Below are 13,738 nucleotides of genomic sequence, written 5' to 3'. Positions count from 1 at the left end.
GGGATAAAGGCGCCAAAGGCAGTCAGGGTGGCAGGAAGCCTGATGGTTTGGGGCCTCTGGGTATCTTAAGTCTGTCTCTTCACCTGTCTCTTTCTCTATCTCAGCATCTTGTTCTCCATCTTTCCACCTGTCACTGTCTCTCACTGGGGCCTCTGGGGTCTTTCCCTTTCTGCTCCTGTCCACGCCTGCATGTCTCCACTGTCTCTCATTTTCTCCGGTCTCTGGGGGCCGCGCCTCGGTCCCCGCCCAGAGGATGTTGAGATCGGGGGGCGTGCCCGGGGCGGGCCTCCCGTCGCGGCCGGCCGGCGGGGAGGGTTAAAGGGCTGGGTTGTCTGACTGCGCGGTCAGAGCCCGAGGTTGCGGTTCAGGCAGATCCGGATCGAGGGCGGGAGGCCGAGATCCGCAGGGTGAGTGCGTGTGGGGAGGGGCGGGCTGTAACCTAAGAGCGGCGGCAGCCCAGCGCGGTAACCCGAGGTGCACCAGCTCCTGGGCTGGTACCGCGGGTGCGAGGGGCTGCGCGCGGCGGCTGGCGGGGCACCGCGGGCCCCAGGGATCCCCAGGACCCAAGAGGGGACTGCCTGTAAGGGACTCTGGTGTGTATGTGTGTATCCCCGACCGTCTCTGCATCTGTGCGAGGTTTCTCCTGTTGTGAGCCTAGGAGTCCTGGATACATGTTTCTCTCTGGGTGTCCATGCAGACCCAGGTCTTAAGAAGGCACTCCTCATCAGGTTTTGGTAGACGGATCGGAGTCCAGCCCTATGACGCCTCCTTAAGACTGATGGGGGTCACTGGGATTTCACTTCACTATGTCCTAAAGGGAAGGCTGCATGCTGCTGATAAACTTTAGGCTTGTGGTCCTGCCTGGGTCACACACCTCGCAGGCATCGAGCCTCCAAGAGCCCCTCTATGAAAAGAGGATGCCTGCCTGGGTCCCCACAGTTGGGTGTGAGGTCCTGCCATTGTTCCCAGCTGATGTCTGTTGTATGATGAAGAGATAATGTTCTGTTGTGTCCCAGGGGTCTGAACCAGCCTGCTTGGACCAGGGGATGGTTAGTCAGCTGGGAGCACTGCAAGGCAACTGAAGCCCATCAGCTGATAAGTCTCAGGCTGGAGGTAGGAGGGAAACAGTTGGGGAGCTGGGATTTGAACAAACCAGCCCTGGCTGACCCCAAAATCCTGGGTACTTTCCGATGGTTGCAGCCTCTCAGTATAGCCCAGCTTGGGTTTCGGAGCAGTAACGTTAGATCCAGATGAGTGTCCGGCCGTGACCTGAGTTTGTATCTGAGGAGGTGCTTGGATGACTCTGGGGACATTCAGAGACTGGGACCCCATTTCTCCTCCCTGTTAAGACTTGGGCATGGTTCTCTAAATCCTCGAATGGCAGGGTAACAATAATGAATGTGATGGTGGTACCAACAGCCACGAGAGATACCTTTGATCAAGGACTTTTTGTCCTTGATCAAGCACTGAGCTGAGCAGATTAAAAATTGCAGAAATGTCATCTCAGCTCTAGGAGGTGGGTAATACGGTTCCTGTCTTTTGGATGAGGAAACTGAGGCTCCAAGAGGTGTATGGACACTCTCCTGAGGTCACACAGCTAAGAGGCAGAGCTTCATGGAGTCCTGTTCAAGGAACATCCAAGTGTGGTTACTCTGGATGGGCAGAGACAATTGCAGCCCTGAAATGCTCTAGATTACTGGTGTCTTTTAAGCTCCTTTTTCTGTCAAGATTTCCTTTGGGCCAAAGTAACTGCAGGCAAACACTTACAATATGCCCAAAGCTGTGTCGAGATGCCCCGACTTCACACCCTGAGCTTCCAACTTGGCCCTGCCCTCATAATTGCCCCCCTGAATCTCTGAACCCCAGAAATTTTGGGGTAGGCCCCCTTCCATCATACCATCTGGGGCTTGGCACTTTGGAAAAATAAGAGTTGTGCCTGGGCCAGCCCTTTGGCGTAGAGTGGGATCACAGGGGTAGACTGTCTTGACTAAAGGCTGCGAGACGGGACGGAGAGCAGGGCTGGAACGTGAGGTATTGGGGACAGTCAGTGTTGGGTGCTTGTCAGGCCACTTTGTGGGTGGGGGCAGAGGTAGGATGCGTAGTACCTGTAGGTCAAGGAGAGGCAGACATATGGTTTCTGGTGGGTCGGGGTCCACATCACTGCATTCCTTCTCAGGAGTCTGCATGCCTTGTATGACGAGTCCCCGTTTGCAGGCTGGGCTAACCTGACAAACCAGCGCTCCATGGGCGTGGGCTGGCTTTGGAGCCAGTCGCTGGCATCTTCATCTTCAGATAATGACTGCCCAAGTAGGGTGGGTGGGGTCACCTCTGTCAGGGCAGGTCTGCTGAAGGGCCTTTCTTGGCATCTGGAATGAGTTTGGGGGCTGGTGCAGAGAGGGACAGGCGTGCCAGCTTCCCACATGGTCTTGAGAGTGTCAGCTTTGAATTTCTCTCACTTCCATAAAATGCTAATAGAAATAGGAATAATGGCTGAAATTTTGCATGCTGTGTGTCAAGCCTTATCTCACTGAAGTGTTCCAAACATCCTTAAGCGTTAGGTCCTGTTATTATTAACCCATTTTACAGATTGGAAAATGGAAGCTGAGGATGGGGACTGGGCTCACTCCAGCCTGCTTACTTGGGGAGGGGCAGAGCTGTGATTTGAATCCAAAATGCATTTTGAAGGATATTGCAACCCCCTAACACCTCTTCATTTTATTTTTAATTTTTTTTTTAGTTGAAGTACCATATATATGCTGGAAAGTGCACATTCTAGAACTGGTGTGTCCTCACAGTGAACCCACACATGTCACCAGTACCCATATTAAGAAAAGGAGTAGCTGCCTGCATTCCCAAATATGTTCTCTGTTCTTTTTTGTATTCATTTTGATTATGGTTTATCATAGGATATTGAATATAGTTCACTGTGCTATCAATTAATTCATTTTTCTTAAAAATAGTTACATTTTTATTTATTTTTTAAAATGTAACTTTATTTCTTCTTAATTGGAAGATAATTGCTTTACAATGTTGTGTTGGTTTCTGTGATACATCATCATGAATCAGCCAAAGGGATACATATGTTCCCCCCTCTTGAACCTCCCTTCCACCTCCCACCCCATCCCTACGCTCTAGGTTGTCACAGAGCACCAGGTTGAACATCCTGTTATACAGTAACTTCCCATTAGCTCTCTGTTTTACATTTGCTAGTATATATATTTCAATGCTCCCCTCCCAATTCTAGACTTTACCTTTTAGAGCAGTGTTAGGTCTAAAGAAAAACTACCCAGAAAGTACAGAGCTCCCACACCTGCCCCCCCAACTCCCTTGTTATTAACATCTCCCATCAGCCTGGTGCATTTGTTACAGTTGATGAACCAATATAGAACATTATTACTAACCAAAGCCCAAAGTTTAAAGTAGAGTTCATTCTTTGGGTTGTACAACTCACTAATTTTCACAGTTAAATCATTTTTGAGTGGTCAATGTGTGCTCAGTTCAGTTCAGTCACTCAGTCGTCTCTAACTCTTTGCGACCCCATGGACTGCAGCACGCCAGGCTTCCCTGTCCATCACCAGCTCCTGGAGTCCACCCAAACTCATGTCCATTGAGTCGGTCATGCCACCCAACCATCTCATCCTCTGTCATCCCCTTCTCCTCCTGACTTCAACCTTTCCCAGCATCAGGGTCTTTTCAAATGAGTCCGCTCTTCAGATCAGGTGGCCAAAGTATTGGAGTTTCAATTTCAGCATCAGTCCTTCCAATGAATATTCATGACTGATTTCCTTTAAGATGGACTGGTTGGATCTCCTTGCAGTCCAAGGGACTCTCAAGAGTCTTCTCCAACACCACAGTTCAAAAGTGTCCATTCTTCGGCGCTCAGCTTTCTTTATATTCTTTATATTCCAACTCTCACATGCATACATGACTACTGGAAAAATCATAGCTTTGACTAGATGGACCTTTTTTGGCAAAGTAATGTCTCTGCTTTTTAATATGCTGTCTAGGTTGGTCATAACTTTTCTTCCAAGGAGCAACTGTTTTAATTTCATGGCTGCAGTCACCATCTGCAGTGATTTTGAAGCCCAAAAAGATAAAGTCTGTCACTGTTTCCATTGTTTCCCCATCTATTTGCCATGAAGTGATGGGACGGGATGCCATGATCTTAGTTTTCTGAATGTTGAGCTTTAAGCCAACTTTTTTACTCTTCTCTTTCACTTTCATCAAGAGACTCTTTAGTTCTTCTTTGCTTTTGGCCATAAGGGTGGTGTCATCTGCATATCTGAGGTTATTGATATTTCTCCCAGCAATCTTGATTCCAGCTTGTGCTTCTTCCAGCCCAGCATTTCTCATGATGTACTCTGCATATAAGTTAAATAAGCAGGGTGACAATATACAGCCTTGACAGACCCCTTTCATGATCTGGAACCAGTCTGTTGTTCCATGTCCAGTTCTAACTGTTGCTTCCTGACCTGCATATAGATTTCTCAGGAGGCAGGTCAGGTGGTCTGGTATTCCCATCTCTTTCAGAATTTTCCAGAGTTTGTTGTGATCCACACAGTCAAAGGCTTTGGCATAAAGCCTCTCAATAAAGCAGAAGTAGATGTTTACTTCTAATACTGCTACTTCAATATGTGCTCAGGGTATAGAAAATCAAAAAGTCCCCCAAAGTTGGAGAGGGAAAGGTAAGTCTCTTTTCCAGTCCTGCTCCCAGTTCTTCCAATTTCCTTCCAGAGGCAGCCACCACGACAAATTTCTCATGGGTCCTCAAACTTTTATTGCACTTAAAAAATTGAGGCAGAATGCATCTAATATAAAACAACTAAAAATATTTTTGTTTTTAGTTATTTATTTATTTGACTGTGCTGGGTCTTAGTTGCTGGATGCAGGATCTTCGATCTTCATTGCAACATTCAGGATCTTGTAGCTGCAGCATATGAAATCTAGTTCCCCAACTGGGGATCGAACCTCGGCCCCCCAGCATTGGGAGCTGGGAGTCTTAGCCGCTGGACCACTAGGGAAGTCCCTAAAATAGCTATTTTAAAGGGAACAATTCAGTGGCATTTAGTATCAAAACATTCACAATGTTGTACAATCATTGCAGGTATCTATTTCCAAAACATTTTCATCAGCCTGAAAGGAGACACCATACCCATTAGCAGTCACTTCCCTTTCCCCACCCCCAGGCCCTGGCAACCATGAATCTGCTTTCTGTCTCTATGGATTTACCTACTCTGGATCTCTCATATGAATCGGATTATACAGTACATGGACTTTTGTGTCTTGCTCCTTTCACTCAGCATGATGTTTCTGAGGTTCATCCATGATGTAGCATGTGTCAGGGCTTCATTCGTTTTTGTGACTGAGTGATATTCCATTGTGTAGATACACTATATGATATTTATCCGCCATCAATTGATGGGCCTTTGGGTTGCTCCCATCTTTTGATGATTGTGAACAGTGCTGCTATGAATATTTGTACACAAGTATCTAAGTCACTGTTTTCAATTCTTTTCGGTATACCCCTCAGGCTTCCCTGATAGCTCAGTTGGTAAAGAATCTGCCTGCAATGCCAGAGACCCCGGTTCAATTCCTGGGTTGGGAAGCTCCACTGGAGAAGGGAAAGACTACCCACTCCAGTATTCTGGCCTGGAGAATTACATGTATTCTATAGTCCATGAGGTCACAAAGAGTCAGACACAACTGAGTGACTTTCACTTCGCTAGAAGTGGAATTGCCGGGTCATCAGGTGATTCTGTATTTAACTTTTTGTGAGATCACCAAACTGTTTCCCACAGCAGCTGCAGCACCTCAAAACCTTCTTTTGGGGGAGGGGCATTGGACAGAAATGCTCTTGTTTGAGGAACCCAGCTGAGGGAAGTAAAGGACTTCCTCAGTGCACCCATTTATTGAGCCCTTCCCATGGGCATCAGATGGACCTCTTTCTTTTATTCCTATTATGTGGGTGGGAAGGTCAAGGCTCCCAGGGTGGAGAGCCAATTGGGGACCCACAGCATGTTTGTTTTTTTCTGCTAGGAGTAGAGCTGATGTCTGCCCTGGGAAAGACTGCAGCCTGTACCTGGCCTGGGGGGTGATGAGGTGGGGACAGGGTTTCTCTGGGCCTCCCCATCCAGCAACCCACCTGGAGCAGGGACCCCTTTTCCATGGATCATGCTTTATCTTGTTCCAATTTCTCCACATTTCAATTCAGGAAGACATTTCATGGATTGAGATGTCAGCTGGGATTTTCCTGGGTGGAGGAGGAGGCTTTTGCTGCAATTCCACTGAAGAACCCCTCAGTTTCCTCTGAGGGTTACTAGAAAGATGAAAGATGGGGATGGAGAAAAATGAATGGAAGCAAAGGATGTTTAGGTTGGAGCTGATGACAGATTGGATGGAGGAAGAAGGAGGGAGGTAGGAGGTGAGGTGCGTCTGAGGGTCTGGGGGGTACCTTTGGGGGACTATCCAGGAGTTGGCTGGACCTACTGGGGGGAGCACTGAGGCATGGGAGGTACCTCAGAGATGGGTCTTGGTGGCCAGGGGAGGCGTTGAGAGTCTCAGGAGGTGTGCACAGAAGGCGAGGAGAGGACCACCCAGGCCCAAGCTCTAAGGAACACCAGCATTTACAAACCGAGTGAGGAAAACAGGGGCCAGGTCCAAAACAGACTGAGAAGAGACATCTTTGTGGCTGAGGTGGAGGATGGGCAGGGTTCCCCTCCCAACGGGCTTTGGATGCCAGGGTTGGGGAGTGGGGAGCCATGGAGGGAGTTTGACCAAGGGCATGACAAGCCTTTAGAAAGGTTGTGTGTGTGGCGGCTGGGATGGGAGGCAGACTGCAACCAGGGTTAGATGTGACCCGGGGGGGGGGGGGGCTGTTGGCTGAATATATATATAAAACATTTTATTGAAATATAGTGAATTTAAGGCTTCCCAGGTGGCACAGCGGTAAAGAGTCTGCATGCCAAGCAGAAGATGCAAGAGATGAGGGTTTGATCCCTGGTTAGGGAAGATTCCGCTGGAGAAGGAACTGGAACCCCACCCCAGTGTTCTTGCCTGGAAAATCCTATGGACAGAGGAGTCTGGTGGGCTACAGCCCATGGTGTTTCAGAGAGTTGGACACGACTTAGTGACTAAACCACCACCATAGTTACTTTACAATGTTGGGTTAGCTTCTGCTGTATAGCAAAGTAAATCAGCTATATTGATACATACATGTAGATCCACTCTTTTTAAAATTCTCTTCCCATATAGGTCATTATAGAGCATTGAGTAGGTTTTCCTGTGATATACAGTAGGTCCTTCTAAGTTACCTATTTTATATGTAGTAGTGTGTATATGTCAATTCCAATCTTTCAATTTATCCCATCCCCCTTCCCTCTTTGGTTGTTCTTCCCTCATTGTTGTTCTTGTTCAGTCATGATATCATATCTGACTCTTTGTGACCTCATAGACTGTAGCATGCCAGGCTTCCCTGTCCTTCACTATCTCCTGGAGTTTGCTCAAACTCATGTCCATTGAGTCAGTGATGCCATCCAACCATCTCATCCTCTGTTGCTCCCTTCTCCTCCTGCCCTCAATCTTTCTCAGTATCAGAGTTTTGTTTTTTTTTTTTTTCCAATGAGTTGGCTCTTCACACCAGGTTGCCAAAGTATTGGAGTATAGTACTGGAGCTTCGGCTGATGTCCATAGCTGAATATATTGAATCCAACTCACTCCCAGGAGTCTTGGACCTGCCAGGATGGTGACCTTGACCCCAGCATTCCACTCCAGACTACACACTGGAGTGGTCAAACCTGATGGACTCAGAGATCACCTGTTACAGCCACCCCCATTTCCAGATGGGGGAACTTGGGGTGACAGTTAAAGCCAGGCAGTGGAAGAGTCAGGATTAGAACCCAGCTGCTTACAGTGTATGTGTGTGTGTGTGCATGTGCACATAATTAGTAAAAAAGCCCCCTTTGTCCCCCTAGGTTCCTCTTTACAACCTGGCCTTTGTGAAGGCCTCTCAGATATTCCTCCCCTGAAAGGCCTTCCCGACCACTGCTGGACATGACTGAAGCAACTTAGCTTGCATGTATTCACCCACTAGCTGGCTTCCTGGTATAACTGGGAAGAATCATTACCCAGTGAAATCAGTAAATAAATAAATACCTATGGCTACTTACTGCGGAGCATGTCACCTCTGCATCCATGGGAGAGGTGGCCCACATTCAGTTCAGTTCATTTCAGTTGCTCAGTCATGTCCAACTCTTTGCGACCCCATGAATCACAGCACGCCAGGCCTCCCTGTCCATCACCAACTCCTGGAGTTTACTCAAACTCATGCCCTTTGAGTCGGTGATGTCATCCAGCCATCTCATTCTCTGTCATCCCCTTCTCCTCCTGCCCCCAATCCCTCCCAGCATCAGGGTCTTTTCCAAAGAGTTAACTCTTCGCATGAGGTGGCCAAAGTATTGGAGTTTCAGCTTCAGCATCAGTCCTTCCAATGAACATCCAGGGCTGATCGCCTTTAGGATGGACTGGTTGGGTCTCCTTGTAGTCCAAGGGACTAAGACTCTTCTCCAACACCACAGTTCAAAAGCATCAATTTTTAGGCACTCAGCTTTCCTCACAGTCCAACTCTCACATCCATACATGACCACTGGAAAAACCATACCCTTGACCAGACGAACCTTTGTTGGCAAAGTAATGTCTCTGCTTTTTAATATGCCGTCTACGTTGGTCATAACTTTCCTTCCAAGGAGTAAGTGTCTTAATTTCATGGCTGCAATCACCATCTGAAATGATTTTGGAGCCCCAAAAAATAAAGCCTGACACTGTTTCCACTGTCTCCCCATCTATTTCCCATGAAGTGATGGGACCAGATGCCATGATCTTAGTTTTCTGAATGTTGAGCTTTAAGCCAACTTTTTCACTCTCCTCTTTCACTTTCATCAAGAGGCTTTTTAGTTCCTCTTCACTTTCTGCCATAAGGGTGGTATCATCTGCATATCTGAGGTTATTGATATTTCTCCCAGCAATCTTGATTCCAGCTTGTGCTTCCTCCAGCCCAGCGTTTCTCGTGATGTACTCTGCATATAAGTTAAATAAGCAGGGTGACAATATACAGCCTTGATGTACTCCTTTTCCTATTTGGAACCAGTCTATTGTTCCATGTCCAGTTCTAACTGTTGCTTCCTGACCCGCATACAGGTTTCTCAAGGGGCAGGTCAGGTGGTCTGGTATTCCCATCTCTTTCAGAATTTTCCAGAGTTTGTTGTGATCCACACAGTTGAAGGCTTTGGAGTAGTTAATAAAGCAGAAATAGATGTTTTTCTGGAACTCTCTTGCTTTTTCAATGATCCATCAGATGTTGGCAATTTGATCTCTGGTTCCTCTGCCTTTTCTAAAACCAGCTTGAACATCTGGAAGTTCACGGTTCATGTATTGCTGAAGCCTGGCTTGGAGAATTTTGAGCATTACTTTACTAGCGTGTGAGATGAGTGCAATTGTGCGGTAGCTTGAGCATGTGGCCCTAATTTAGAGCTTGTGCCTGGGACTTGTGACTTGGAGCTCTCCATGTTTCATTAGGGAGGGTTGCTTATCCCCCAACCCTCCCTCTTTCCCTTCTTCACCTCCTCAGCCTTCCAGAGGACCTATTGCCTACATCAGTCTGTCTGTATTTTTAAAACAAAATTTTTTTGATCCTGACCATTTTTACTCTTTATTGAATTTGTTACAAATTTGCATGTGTGTGTGCGCGTGCTCAATTGTGTCTGACTCTTTGCGACCCTTTGGACTGTAGCCCACCAGGCTTCTCTGTCCATGGGATTTTCCAGGTGAAAATATTGGAGCAGGTTGCCATGCCCTCCTCCAGGGGATCTTCCCAACACAGGGATCAAACCCGCATCTCCTTTGTCTCCTGCATTGCAGGTGGATTCTTTACCTACTGAGCCACTGGGGAAGCCCCTGTTACAACAGTGCTTCTGTTTCATCTTTTGGTTTTTTGACTATGAGGCACGTGAGATCTTAGGGCCCTGACCAGCGGTTGAACCCACACCCCCTGTGTTGGAAGACAAAGTCTTAACCACTGGACTGCCAGGGAAGTCCTTGTCTGTATTTTTGAAAGGAATTTTAATTGTGGTTAAAAAAAACAAAACATTTACCATCTTAATCATTTTAAGTGTATAGTTCAGTGGTGTTAAGTACATTCACATCATGGTACAATTGTCACCACCAACCATCTCCTGAACTTTTACATCTTCCCTAGTTAAAACCCTGGATCTGTTAAACACTAACTTCCTATTCCCTCCCCAGGCTCTGGCAACTATCATCCTACTTTCTGTGTCTATGAATTTGACCCCTCCAGGGACCTCATTTGAGGATATCATACATTATTTGCCCTCTGTGTCTGGCTTATTTACTTTAGCGTAGTGTCATCAAGGTTCATTGATGTTACAGCACACGTGACAATCTCCTTCTAAAGGCTGCATAATATTCTACTGTGAGGTTTCCAGGTGGTGCTAGAGGTAAAGAACCTGCCTGCCAATGCAGGAGACATAAGTGATGAAGGTTCGATCCCTGGGTTGGGAAGATCCTCTGGAGAAGGGTATGGCAACCCACTTCAGTATTCTTGCCTGGAGAATTCCATGGACAGAGGTGGGTTACAGTCCATGGAGTCACAAAGAGTGGGACATGACTAAAGAGACAGCCCACACATATGCAATATTCTGCTGTATGAATGGTCTACATTAAAAAAAAAGCAGTTTATTTTGTGTTTGGATGTAGCCAGTTAACAATGTTGTGACAGTTTCAAGTGAACAGGGAAGGGATTCAGTCAAATACATGATGTATCCCTTCTCTCCCCACTCCCCTCCCATCCAGGGTGCCACATAACATTATGAGCAGAGTTCCATGTACTACACAGTAGGTCCCTGTTGGTTGTCCATTTTAAATACAGCAGAGTGTACATGTGAATGGACCACATTTTATTTATCCATTCTTTCATCGACAGATGCTTGGGTTGCTTCCAATTTTTGGCTATTGGCAATTTTGGCTCCTCCATGAACATGAGTGTACACATATCTGATTCTCTGCTTTCACTTCTTTTGAGGATCTACCCAGAAGTGGGGTCGCTAGAACATATGGTAATTTGATGTTTAATTTTTTTGAATAACAACCATAATGTTCTCCATTTTCCATTCCTTCCGGCAGTGCATAGGTTTCCAGTTTCTTCACATCCTTGCAAACACTTAGAAGTTGGACTCTGGCTGGTGGAAGAGCCAGTGAATCAGAGCCCCTAGTGGGGGGCACCCCTGGCAGAGGTGGGGGAGGTTGAGGACACAGGGGAGAACTTGCTCTGCAGGGTTCCTTTAGCTGTGTTGTCCAAGGAGGTAGGGGCACAGAGGGAACCCTTGGCTCATAGGATGGAGTGAAGAGATTGATGAGAGCAGGACTTGAGCATTTTCAGCAGTCTCCTTGGTGTTGTCTGAGATCCATGGGCCCTCAAACGTGATTGAAGTTGGCCTAGGTGGGGGGTTCAGGGGACCTCCGCCTGCTCCCTGTCTCCCTTGAATTAGAGGCACTGAGCTAGAATTGTCTTGACAATGGAATATTGTAAAGTAATTAGCCTCCAACTAATAAAAATAAATGGAAAAAAAAAAAAAAAAGAATGACAGGACCTGTCTCCAAGGATTGTGTTAAGGTTCCAAGAAATGAGGCACCACCCAGACGGCACATATGCTCACATAGTGAGCATGCTTGATCACTGTGTTCCTAATATTATTGCTACCCACCTAGTCTGTTTTGGTTTCTTCAGGCCAAGTATTTGAGTGCAAGTGGTTTATTTGAGAAGTGATCACAGAAAAGACCAGTAAGCGGGGAGGAAGTGAACCCCAATGAACTGCAAACAGGGACTCAAACAAATACATATACATGCATGGTCATAGTAGCGCACATCATGGGTAGCCACAAAGGTGGAAACAGAGACTTCCCTGGTGGTCCAGTGGTTAGGACTCTGCTTCCAATGTAGGGGACAAGGGTTCGATCCCTGGTGGAGAACTAAGATGCTACATGTGTGGCCAAGCCAAAATGAAACAAAATAAAACAAAAGCCATCCTAAATGTCCAACAGATGAATGGATAAACAAAATGTGCTACATTCTTACAAAGAACTATTACTAGCAGTACAAGAAATGAAGACTGATACATGTTACCAGGTGATGAACTTTGAAAGCATTGTGCTGAGTGAAGGCAGCTACAAAAGACGTAAAAGGTTGCAGGGTTTGATTCCATTTATATGAAATGTCCAGAACAGACAAATCCGTAGAGACAAAAAAAGAAAAGAAAAAGAAAAAGATTAGTGATTGCCAGGGGTGGGCGGAGGGGAGAGTGGACTGCTGATGGGGTCGGGGTCTCCTTTAGGGGTGATGGAAATGTTTCGGAACTAGGTTAGAAGTGGTGGTTGCATAGCGCTGTGAATGCCAGTGAGTTCCTTACTTTAAAATGGTTCATTTTATATCATGTGGATTTCACCTCAATTAAAAGATGAAGAGGGAAGTAAGACAGGGGAAAGGAGGCAGCTTATAGAGAAAGTTTCTCTCATGGGCAGCTGGAGTCCTGCTGAAGAACATTAGTAACACATGTAGAACCACATATCGGTCATTGAACCAGAAAGAAGGAGCTGGAGCTCATCAGTCATTGGTTGAGACTCATCAGCAAAGCTCATCAGTCATTGGTTGAGACTCATCAGCAAAGCTCATCAGTCATTGGTTGAGACTCATCACCAAAGCTCATCAGTCATTGGTTGAGACTCATCAGCAAAGCTCATCAGTCATTGGTTGAGACTCATCAGCAAAGCTCATCAGTCATTGGTTGAGACTCATCAGCAAAGCTCATCAGTCATTGGTTGAGAACTCTGTCAGAAAGGAGGAGGGAAGTGAGTTTGTTTTAATTTTCTAACACTCTGGCCAGCTGTGCACAGGCGGAGAAGTCAGGAAGGATGCTCTGCAAAGTCAAGGCTGAGGGCATATGGAGGGGCCAGCTGGATGGGGCGCCTCCTCCTTGGGGGAGGAAGCGTCCTTGGTGCCTGGGACTTACATGTATTAATGTGCCAGGCATGTCATGCTTGGCTCCACAGGTCATCGTGTGTATGGCACACCCATGGCCGGAGGGTGGTTCCCACCTTCACTGACCCCCAGTCCATGTGTCTCCCCCCCAGGATGCTGCCCATCACAGAGCGACTGCTGCACCTCCTGGGGTTGGAGAAGACGGCGTTCCGTTTGTATGCTGTGTCCGGGCTCCTGCTCACCCTGCTGTTCTTCATTTTCCGTCTTCTGCTGAAGTTCCTGAGGCTCTGCTGGGGTTTCTATATCACCTGCCGCCGACTACGCTGCTTCCCCCAGCCACCCCGGCGCAACTGGCTGCTGGGCCATCTGGGCATGGTGGGTGTGGCTGAGCGGGTGGGCCGGGTGGGCAGGGCAGGGACAGGTATTCAGTAAGGATGATGGCCCTCTGGCTTCCCTTATCCCCTCAAGAATCTGGTTGGAGCCATGAACAGACCCATTTTACAGGATCTGAGTGAGACCGAGGTTCAGAGAGGGCAAGCAGTTTACCCAAGGTCACACAGCTTTGATGAGGCAGCGCCGACTCTAAAGTTCTCTCTATAATTCCCGGCTATTGCTATAGCAACAGGCACCAGTGCTGATGAAATCCGGGTGGGAGAGTGGGAGGTATCCTTATAGATTTCATTGCTTCACCTG

The 13,738-nt window shown here is 47.1% G+C and overlaps 1 protein-coding gene across 1 annotated transcript in view; it reads left to right on the top strand.

Moving 5' to 3' along the window:
* The first annotated feature begins 322 nt into the window (after positions 1-322).
* CYP4F22 (cytochrome P450 family 4 subfamily F member 22) overlaps positions 323-13,738 on the top strand; it is a 36,319-nt gene continuing 22,903 nt past the window's right edge. Inside the window, exons 1-2 of the mRNA XM_020880821.2 lie at positions 323-407; positions 13,198-13,420. Coding sequence (XP_020736480.2) covers positions 13,199-13,420 — 222 coding nt within the window. The 5' untranslated portion in view covers positions 323-407; position 13,198. The remainder of the gene's footprint in view (positions 408-13,197; positions 13,421-13,738) is intronic.

The sequence above is a fragment of the Odocoileus virginianus genome, chromosome 3 (assembly GCF_023699985.2).
Source record: "Odocoileus virginianus isolate 20LAN1187 ecotype Illinois chromosome 3, Ovbor_1.2, whole genome shotgun sequence".
Lineage (NCBI taxonomy): Eukaryota > Metazoa > Chordata > Mammalia > Artiodactyla > Cervidae > Odocoileus > Odocoileus virginianus.
The sequence above is the reverse complement of the archived record's forward strand: the minus strand, read 5'-3'. Positions and strand labels throughout refer to the sequence as shown.